Raw genomic sequence first — 11,408 nt, forward strand, 5'->3', positions numbered from 1 at the left:
GTGAAACAGTACTCTGGCTAATAAACTGGTCATCAAAACAGGTTTTCATATTTTGGTTTGGATCATAAATAAAGCAGCAAATATTTAATGCTTATTCCTTTGGAATATGATGACAGATCCAAGACAATTAGAGAAATTAGATACTGAGAGATGATGATACATGCAGCCAAAAAAAAATCTGAAATGCATAACTGCTTCTACACCAAATTCAGAAGAAGAAAGATGTGACTCCCTATAACAAATACATTTGAAGAAAAACCTCATTAAACAATAAACCTTTATAAAATATCTCTTGCAATTGATCTCATCTGTCTTATCTGAATTAATGTCACTAGCTCTCTTTTGTAATGACTATTTTTTTTTTTGTTAGCTGGGAAACACTGAAACCTACCAAAGAATGTATATACTATATGTGACTCCCTGAAAATGCCAAGGTAGCATAAAAGCAGTTTGAAAAACCAGCATCAGTGTAGGTAGTGGACTGTGGTAGTGTATTCACCTATGGGAGAGGCATATTCATTGTTGATGCTAAAATGTCAGAGTACAAAACTTTATGTGTGGCTCTCCAGCTATTGCTGAACTCCTACCAATTCCTCACAACCTACACTCTACGCTGAGAGTTGTTGTTCTGCAACATCTACCTAGCCACTGATTCTGGATCACTTGTGTGGGCCAGCTACTGAAAGATGTGCCAGTCATACCACTGCAGGAAATGTACTATGAGAATAATATTAGCAGCAGACGTGGGAGCAATACACTGCAGTCCCAGAAATACCCATTGTGTTCACTACAAATATCACTACTGTAGGCAAAAGGCTTTTTGAATTGCATTTAAACCAGGCATGCCAGTAAAAACACTGCAATTGGTAGTATTGATCTTAGGATCTCCCATACAACTTGCCACTCATTACTGCTTTTTGGTCTAAATATTCATTTTATTAGTGTAGGATCTGACCCATTATAAATTATGATTTCTTGTTGGCTAATGACTTCTCAGACTTGCTGAGGTCAGGAATTGCTAATAACTTAAAAACATTTCTCCAAAATAAACAAATTTCATCCAATATGATCACACAATGGTCACTGCTAAATAGCATGGAGTGGCATATGTTCTCTACCATCCTGTAAGTGCCTGCACAAAAATTATTGTGTATTATTCTGTAAGCAGTGTGGAACATGTACTCAGAACTCTGAGTTACTTGCTATAAATACTTGTTTGGAAACTAAATGATTAAACATTGAATTGAATGCAGTTTGTGTATAGAGCTGCTTGCCAACTGAAAGATACAGATAACAAACTAAATGCTATCATACGCCTAAAGGGGTTCTCCACCCAAAAACTGTTTGCATTATGAAACAAGCTGTAATTCTCAGCCACTGCACAATATACATTATCTGAAAATGTAAAATCGTTTTAAAGTTATTTGCAAAAGTCAGTATTTGTTTATTCCTTTCTAGTGAAACAAGAACAGAAGTCAGTCAGGTACTTAGGCATAGTAGAAGCAGACCTTGTCACTGAAGGGGGGTCCAAGAGTGTAGCGGCCTAATTATTGAGAAATTTCTCTTAAAGTTTTAGGAGCCCTAAAAATACTTTGTTATTGGGTCCAGTACATATATACACAATGCATTCCATATCTGCTACATTGTTTCAGAAGAAGTCAGACTCTGAGGCAGGAGTGTACAGAATAAAACAGCGGGACATATACTGGTTCCAAAAGCAATTACATTTACAAATAACATTAAAATTAATATATTTTGGAAAGTTGCTTACAATTGCATTTTTTCATTATGACCAGTGGGGGGAGACGTCTTTCAACTTTCCATTACACCAGTGTATGCATGCAGATCCCCCTAAGTGGTACGAAGGTATATTAAATATTGTGTCATTACCCATGCGTTTTTATATAGTAATATAACACATCCTAAAATGCGATTGTTTGGGTTTAATATCCAGTAAATAGGATATTCAGGTCCCAGAATATATCATATCAATATAACGTTCCGTTGCATTCTGGGAAGCATTCACAGGCGACCTCTGTTTCATTGACATATGCTTTCTCTCGCGGAACGCAATATCCTGTCTGTAACGCGGTGAATGCTGGAAGTTGTAGTTCCTCCGGAAATCCGGAGCTCCTGACAGGAAACGAAGGAAAAGAAGGGAGTGATCACAGTCATGGTAAGACTATTGCATATATGTGCTTAAATGTAAATGTATGTATATATGTTGTACACTGTTAACAAGAATTGGAAGGTTGTATGTGTGTATAATACATGTATATAATAATACGGCAGGTACTAATGTAGGTATTATTGGCTCCTGTCAACCGAATGCCCATTAAGCAAATGGAGGCTTTAGCCGCTATAAAGGCTGTTTGGCGTACAGGGCTATGATATTATACAGCTTAGTAAGCTTATGCTCAGTCAGAGACACTGTACCCAGTATTTCCCACTTATTCTATTTGTATAAAACGTTCTTTCTTACCCCCGCCCCAGATCCGCTTTATTCTGATCCAGAACCGTGCCGGGAAGACCCGCCTGGCCAAATGGTACATGCAGTTTGATGATGACGAAAAGCAGAAACTGATTGAGGAGGTCCATGCTGTGGTCACTGTCAGGGATGCCAAGCACACCAATTTTGTGGAGGTAAGTACTGGGTCCTGTAACCCATGAGGGCTTTCTTCCAAACCCATGTTCCCCTGCCAAGAATGGATCTTTTTCAGGACATGCTTGTGCTTTTATACAATATATATATATATAGACTGGAAAACAGTCATCTTTAATGTAAACCCTACTTATTGAATCCTTAGCCTTCTATTATTATTAGCTGCAACTTTAAAGGAGACATCCTATAAAAATTATGAATGTACCAGTGAATTATACTCCTCTAGATATAGAAGGAATGTGCTTTAAAAACTTGTGTTTCTGACTGATTTATTAAGAAATTCCACAAAAACCCCACTAGCCCCGCCCATCTGTTCCACTTCCTGCTGGCTGCATTCTCTGGATGAGCTGGTGACCCTCCATACATTGCACTGTAGGATAGGAACCAATCAGCAGCTAGGCTGACCTGATAGGGAACTGAAGCCTGTCTTTGCTTGTGTGACTGCAGGGCTGTGATTGGCTCTCCCCCTCCTACTGTGCATCTGGCAGGGACCGTTAGGACACGCCCACTCTCCATTTCAAACTCGGACAGAGAAGTGATAGGATCTATAGGGAGCTCCAATAAAGGGGCCATTGTTACAGATAGGATTAATTTTTAGCACAAAGTGAAACCAGCACCGTATATTACTCATAATTGCCTACAAAATTAGGGTTTTCCCATTTATCCTTTGTGTCCCCTTTAAGGGGGCCATTTACAAACGGTCACATTTTTTTGCCCCTGATTCGGATTTTTTAGCACAGAAATAAAGTTGCTAATGTTTTAAGATTTACTTTGCATCAAGAAAGCTAAAAATCCAAATATGACAATTAGGCAGCTAAAACTTGTCGAGATTGATAAAGAATAAATTCTGTGTGTGCAAATTCACCCACAGCCCCGCCCCCCCCCGCCCGATTTAGATGGGTTCTGTTCTCAAGCTAGCCTTAGTTACGTCAACTATAGCCTTGAAGACAGAACCACCTATTTGGCAAACATCTTGTTTTCTGTTCTGTGAACAGATATTTCTATGCACGTACACTGGTAAAACTGATGATGCTCATACGTTTCTTATGACATATGCTACAATGTGACAAAGTCTATATAAACTCAGTGCTGTTCTGTTGTTTTGACTATCTTTTGCTCAGAACCTACGTTCGTGTGTAATAAACCTTACCTCAAAATAATAATAAAATAATAAAATCATATAGAAGTCAGTGGCAGATGTCCCTCTGCTTCCCTGGAGCATCCTTTTTTTTGCTTCAAAACTTTAGCGGTTTCAGATTTTTTACGCTATTTTTTTGTGCAGCAGTTCCAAAAAGTTGCAGTTTTCATATATTTCAAATATGGGAATTTGCTGTGTTTAGTAGTCCAGCACATGAGAGATTGTTTGTTTGCTAGAAAACAAGAAGAGTGGATTGTGAGACAGGGATAGAAGCATTGGTTGTAGCTGCTGCTGCCCCAGCTACTTTAAGAAGTATATGGTCTGAGAGCTTGGAGGGTCATATTCCTTTCCCAGACTACATAAGTCCCTTTCTACACCCAATACACTATTAAGTTGAATGTCATGCACCCTTACAATCATTAAAATCCCTGGATTAACAGATCCATACAATTACCTGCTCTATAGCATGTTTGTGAGTTAATTTATGTTATAATTATATCACATAGGCAGGTTGAGAGGCAAAGAAATGTATTGGAAGGCTGCATCAAGCCTGATGGCTTCCAGTGAAAAGTCCTTATATAAAAACCCCACAGATCATTCACCATTCATCAACACACTTTGTGCATGTTAGTGCATATTTTATTATTCCTCCCAATGCTCAACAGTCTATAAAATAAAATAGTATTTAACATCTGTTGTTTATCCTTCCAGTCTCCTAGTTAATATAAATATCTTTGTAAAATGGAAACTTCTGTTATGGATCAGTTTTAGTGTACAGTTTTGTGAAATCTGCAAGCACTGCAATGCTTCTTTCTGAGTTGGCTTCAAGATGATTAATGAGCATATTTGAAAGAAAGCAAAAAAGGAAATATCCTGAGCTGCTTAACTTGAAGTGGTATCCAACTAGAAAATATACTGATATTACATACTGCCTTTATTTTTCCTTCATTCCTTCTTTTTAGTTTGTAGTAAGTTGCTGATAGTTGGAACAGAACTTTAGACAATTAACAGATCTGTTCTCCAGTTAAATAAGTCCTGTTGTGCTGGTATTTTATGAAATATCTTTTAGTGGGATAAACCCTGCTGATTCTTAATAGTAGCAAACCATATATAATGAAACGTTATATGGTTTGCTACTATTTAAAATCAGCAGGGTTTATCCCGCTTAAATAAGTCCTGTTGTGCGGGTATTTTGGTGCAATTTGGGCACCAGTTCTAGGTCGCCAGCTACAAAAGTGCCTCTTGGAAATCTGGATGACAGCACTTCAGTTGATAATTTGCCTTTATTTATCAGTTTTAGGGTATAGAGTAGCAATGTTTCAAGCCAATATGGTTTCAGCCTTCTTGGCTGAAAACTGTCTACTCTGTGCCCTAGTCGCCTGCTATAAATCTTCCCTACTGTGGGCAACTTATCTCATGTGACTGCTTTACGCTGGCATTAAAGTAAGCTGCCAGTAGGAAAACATACTCGATTTTATGAAGTTTAGTACAGGTATGGGATCCCTTATCCGGAAACCCATTATCCAGAAAGCTCCGAATTACGGAAAGCCTGTCTCCATAGACTCCATTTTAATCAAATAATTCAGAATTTTAAAACTGATTTCCTTTTTATCTGTAGTAATAAAACAGTACCTTGTAATTCATCCCAACTAAGATATAAATAATCTTTATTGGATTCAAAACAATCCTATTGGGTTTAATTAATGGTTTATTGATTTTTAGCAGACTAAGGGCTCTGGCACACGGGGAGATTAGTGCTAATGGGATGCTAGTTCGGGGAGATTAGTCGCCCGTGACAAGGGAGATTTGTCGCGGGCGACTAATCTCCCCAAACTAGCATCCCACTGGTGAAAATGTAAATCGCCGGTGGGATGGCACACGCTGCGCAGGCGATTTCAGCAAATTGCCAAAAATGCCTCGTGAGGCAACTTCGCGATTTGCCGAAATCACCTGCGCAGCGTGTGCCATCCCACCAGCGACTTAATGTATATACTCGAGTATAAGCCTAGTTTTTCAGCACCCGAAATGTGCTGAAATCTCCCCGTGTGCCAGAGCCCTTAAGGTATAGAGATCTAAATTATGGAAAGACCCCTTATCCGGAATACCCTTGGTCCCAAGCATTCTGGATAATGGGTCCTATACCTGTACTGTAAAGCATTCATAGATTAGTCGCCCGCAATGGAGGAGATTTATCGCGGGCCACTAATCATCTTGTGTACTGCCCAAGGGCAGTGACAGATGGGGAATTTTGTAGCCCACGATTAATATCGGCTGCAACTGGTAACAAAACATCCCTTCTTTCCTCTCGGCTAACATGCAAACATACACAATACAGGCAACTTTGCACTGTGTATGTTTCCCCAGCAGCAATACGTCGGTGGAGAGGAAAGAAGGGATGTTGATTGGCTTCATACTATGTTTACAAAAGCACCCTTTTGGACCCAGTATTCAGTAAGGCTAATACCAGATGGGGCTGATTCTTGGCCTGCGAATAAACATAGTCCAAGGATCAGGCCCTACGCTGGCAGCCTTTTCCTGTGCCTGTGTGCAGGCTTATGGAGCGGATTTTGGCTCTGGAAAGCATACTGACACAGGGAAAAGCTGCCAGTATAGGGGATGATTCTCTGCCTCTTAATAAATGGCATTTAAACTAACTCAGCTATAGTTAACATAAACAACTATACAAAACCTTCTTGCAAATTCTTCCATTTCCTGTTCCTATGCTGTATCCAAAAAGCATCCTGTCATACCTTTTTTTTTAGTTTAGGAACTTTAAGATCATATACCGCCGTTATGCTGGGCTGTATTTCTGTATATGCGTGGACGTGACAGATAATAACCTGGCTTATCTGGAAGCCATCCACAACTTTGTAGAGGTAAGTAGATGGTATAAACATGGACAGTGAGCTAAAACAAAATGAAATGGAAATAAAGAAACTTGGAGGGTTGGAGAGATCAAGGGTGAGAGGGTTATACTGACAGAACAATTAAATATTTGAGATTAAAAAAGATTATTCTAAAAGAGGTATGCCTTTTCTAATTAGCTTTTTCTAATCCCAAATTATTCATTGTTATGTCAGTATAACCCTCTCACCCTTTATCTCCCTGACCCTTCCAGTTTCAAACCCAGTCTACAGTTTCTACAAATAGTGATATTACTAATATGAGGGGCAGGGTGTTTTCACAACTCCAGTTTTTAATGAGGACCCAGCGTAAGCCTAACAGAGTCTACACAGTCTTGTGTGAACATCTAAATATGCTTTCAATAACTGTACAAGTATTCACTTTGGCAGACCAATGAAGTGCTGTTACTCATGCCATTATTGCTTAATTATTGATTTAAAAACACTTTTTTAGAAATGGGTAAATAAACAATGTGCTTTATAAATGATACAAATATAAATATATTCACTAATATATATGTCTAATTTGCTTTTTTTTTTTACTTTAGGTGTTAAATGAGTACTTCCATAATGTATGTGAATTAGATCTGGTGTTCAATTTCTACAAGGTAAGACTGCTCTTTCACATTCATTAGTAAATCTCACCCTTTTCCTATCAGTTGCTTCTCTCTCCAATGCCTTTTGTTTCTTTCTATTAAACTTTTGCTTTTTCATTTTAGGTGTACACAGTGGTGGATGAAATGTTTTTGGCTGGTGAAATTAGAGAAACAAGTCAGACAAAAGTTTTGAAGCAGCTGCTGATGCTCCAGTCCCTGGAGTGAGAGTGACTTCTGAGCTGCCATCCACCTAAACTCTCCAGCATCTTGTGTATATATAAATATATATATGTCTTCCCCTTTCAGTCTTGAATAACATTCCAAGCAGGAGCTAAACCTTCTTGCATTGCCCTCACTAATTACCTCTGTATTCTGTTTCAATTTATTCATTATTATGTGACCCATTACTGCCTCTAATCCATAACTCTATATCCTACCTGCCCCTGTCTCTTTTGTTTTCTCTTCTCAAACAAATGAAGTTTTTTAACTTTTAATGTGAAAACAATAAAATATTCTGTGTATAATGATGCTGTGGGAGAGAATTGGAGAAGGGATGATGTGCTGTAGTGAGCTGGTTGCAGATAAACTGGCCCCAAGTGAAGGGAGAGAATATAGTTAAAGTACTTTGTTAAGGAGGAACTTAAACACCTTGTGTGTACTGTAAATTAACAGCAGCTCTGTGCAGTTAAGTTTACATTCTCCTGATTTGGTAACATTTCATGTGCCCCCCCCTCCACTGGTGTCATGCACCAGCACAGTCAGAATGTGCAGCACCGGGAAATGTAATGGTGCTTCCCCAGTAACATATGGGTTGTGTGCTGCCTAAATGTGCTAACACACCTAGTGCTAATGATTTACAGAACTCAGTGGAATCTCAACAAAACACAAGTTAACCTGGTGTATACCAAGATCCTGTGCAAAGTAGAACAATCCATGGTGCAAATCCCATACTCCCCTTAAAGTTGTACTTGCCAGTATGGATTGAAATCTTCACAGAAGCAGCACATAATGGAGTTCTGCTAATAGTTATTGTGGGGTGCATACAGCTGGTGAAGGCAGCATGACACTTTTTGTGGCTCAGCTGTGCATTTTTTTTTGTCCATTGACCACTGAAATAAACAACCACTAATATTAATAAAACCAATTTGTTAGAAGCTGATATCTTTGGACAGTTTTTGTGTTTGAAAATTAAAGTGCAGATACTGATAAGAAGCTATTACTAACTAAAAGAGATTTCTTTCAGTGAAGCGGAGTAGTTTCCATTTCATAATAAATAAACATTATCAAAATGAATTCATCACTAATAGGGTATCTGCTAAGGGAAACCAGCTCCCTTCTCTAAGGATACTGGAATTTGATGATCATAAAAAGACTGAATGCTTTTTTACAGGTCATGGAATGCCAAATTGACACAAATGACTTAAAGGGGATGTAAAGTCATTTAAAATACATAAATATGTTCTTTGCAGTAAATTAAATCTTTGTAATGTATGTCTGTTTAACATTTTAAGCTGCTTTGAAACACGCAATCGTTTCTGCAGTTTTCTCATCTCTGTCTTTTTTGCAATCCCCCTTGACAGCTGTCTGTTCTGCTTGCAGGAGATTTATGGGCTGCCCCTCCAATGCTTAACATTTAGATAGGGGTCAAGGGTGGTTTAACCCTTACATATATATGCTTGTTCAGGAATTGCTCCCCTCGGAGCACCAGGGAGTAGGACAGGCGGCCTCTGAACTTCAAGGGGATCACGATTACCACAGTAAATTTTCCCAAAAAAATCCTCATGAGCAAAACCCCACATGTACTTTAGATGGCTTGCATTTCTCTGAAACAAATCCTAAGCAATAAGGCCTTATTTGAAGTTACTTTATGCACTACCACCAGACTAACATGTACATAAGTGAACCCTATAGGAACAACAAGCCTCTTATACACTTACGTATATAAAAACCTTGAAAGTGTGAATTTATTGTGACACTCCATACAACAGGGTCAGTGTACCAAATGGATGGAGAAACAAATTATTGGATGAACTTTCATACACAGGATTTTATTGGACTTTTGTTTTTACATTTTGGCTCCCTATAATAATGTACTTAAGGGGTGGGTCCTTTGGGTGTTTATCTCCTGGGAAAATGTTTTTTCCAGTAGAAAGGGATCATAGACTTGTTATTACTGCTTTTTCTGGGAAATGTGACAGTTCTTGAAAATTCCCTGTATTCCATATTACAGCATAAGGGCTCTTACACACAGGCATTTTTTTAAGCATTTGCAAACCCATGCGGAGCGCAAAAAAAACACAGATATTGCATTTATATGTGTTTTTTTAAATGCAGCAAAGTGAGTTTTTGAGAGATCCAAACACAACCTTTTTTTCTTTTGAGTTTTGAACGTGGGTCATGTGCAAGAGAATGCAGCAAGTTATGTCTAAAAAAGGCAATAAAACACAAACTGCAACACTGAAAGCTCCCGAGTACAACCAGACAAAATATAATAGTCTTAAACATGTGTCAAACACATGAAAAAAATGTGTCTAAAATGCAAGAATTTCCATGTTACTACCTGGCATTTGGCCCTGTGTTACATGCCTGTCCTTTTTAGACTAGACCAATGTCACACCTAAGTCCCTGGGGATAGATGGATCCTTCCAAAATTGTTTTGATTAAAAAGTTATTAATTTGTCCCATAATGTTTCTTTCAGTATGATAGTTCTACTGTATATTGACTAAAATTAGACAGTAGTAGCAAAGCTAGAAAGCAGGATTTATGAAGCATGTGTCTTAAAATAACAGAAACTTTAAAAACACGAAATAATCAATATTGTTTTTTTTCTTTTTTACTATGCAAAAAAATACGTATGCCAACGAGATCAGCCTCATTTATTTGTCTCTGTGACCTGTAGGTGGTGCTATGACTGCATAATCCTGCAAAGCCAGCAGATAATCTCTTCCTGGAAGAGGTTATCTAAGTTTTCTTGCTAAGGCAATAGTGTAGATTCAGAAAAACTACACTGAAATTGACTTTTGCACCATTTGAAATGTACAATAAATTTGCTTAGCCTTGAGTTCAGGTCAGTGGGCGAGGATGCAGATAGAAAATGGTGCTATAGTGTACAGAACAGAGAAGCATGAGTGAAAAGCATGCTTGTGTGTACCTATGTAAATATGTGCATATATACTTATAGGAGTAAATGATTTGTGAAAGGCTGCATGACATTGCAAAGCATGTTTCCACATTTCTTTCTCTGCCAAATTGAAACACTTAGGGCTATTATTATACTTTAAACAAAAAAGGAACTGTAAGGCATTAACTTGGCAAAAAGACTATTGTCCCACTTATGTGACTGCCTAGGATGGCTTCCATCCATAGTTTGATAGATAGATAGATAGATTACAACTATGTCTGCACTGAGATTTAAAATAGGCCCTGCAATGTTAAGTGGAAAGATGCCCAAATAGTTTCCCACAGGCCCACTAAATATTGACTGGCTATGGCATTTCACAGCAGCCCCTCTGGCATTTGCCAGTCTGGGTCTGTTTCCAACTATAAGAAACATGGTGCCAGAAAGTGTAACACAGATCTCTAGCTATCTGTGTCAGCAGTGTCTCACAGTGACCCACTAAGTGGGTAAGAAGTGCATCTGCCAGTGCATTTACTTTTAATTGCTACAGTCCCAAACAAATGACTAAACTGCCAGTCTATACAGTACATTCACTGGTAGAATGAATGGAGGACACTAGGTTTATAGATGCCAAACACATTTTTTAACATTATGCAACAGCCAGTTCACTTTTTCCCCCTAGGGGATCAGACTAGTCCCTATGCCAATTTTTACTGCAGTAAATATAAATAAATCAAGATGTTCTGTGTAGTTACTGATCAGTGTCTTAGAGCACCAAGGAATAATTTTCAAAGTTTTGGCTCACCAGCTTACTCTGGGTTTTTTACCCTTATAAGGGCTTCCAGCCTGCCAACATTGTCATGGCAGCTTTCCTCTAACTGTGGTCCAGGGGTGGGGGGCAGAATGAACTTACCACTAAGAGATGTAAGTAACTGGCCTGCTGGAGATGTTGTTTGCCTTTCCCTTGGACCAATGTGGAGATGGATTTGC

The 11,408-nt window shown here is 38.5% G+C and overlaps 1 protein-coding gene across 1 annotated transcript; it reads left to right on the plus strand.

Annotated features, from left to right (window-relative positions):
* The first annotated feature begins 2,150 nt into the window (after positions 1–2,150).
* Positions 2,151–7,823, plus strand: ap2s1 (adaptor related protein complex 2 subunit sigma 1). Its single transcript, NM_001016325.2, is given in 5 exon segments — positions 2,151–2,176; positions 2,494–2,643; positions 6,563–6,676; positions 7,252–7,311; positions 7,423–7,823. Coding segments are annotated over 5 exon segments (429 nt in total). The 5' UTR covers positions 2,151–2,173; the 3' UTR covers positions 7,525–7,823.
* Positions 7,824–11,408: the final 3,585 nt, after the last annotated feature.

The sequence above is a fragment of the Xenopus tropicalis genome, chromosome 8, assembly GCF_000004195.4.
Source record: "Xenopus tropicalis strain Nigerian chromosome 8, UCB_Xtro_10.0, whole genome shotgun sequence".
In the NCBI taxonomy this organism is placed as follows: domain Eukaryota; kingdom Metazoa; phylum Chordata; class Amphibia; order Anura; family Pipidae; genus Xenopus; species Xenopus tropicalis.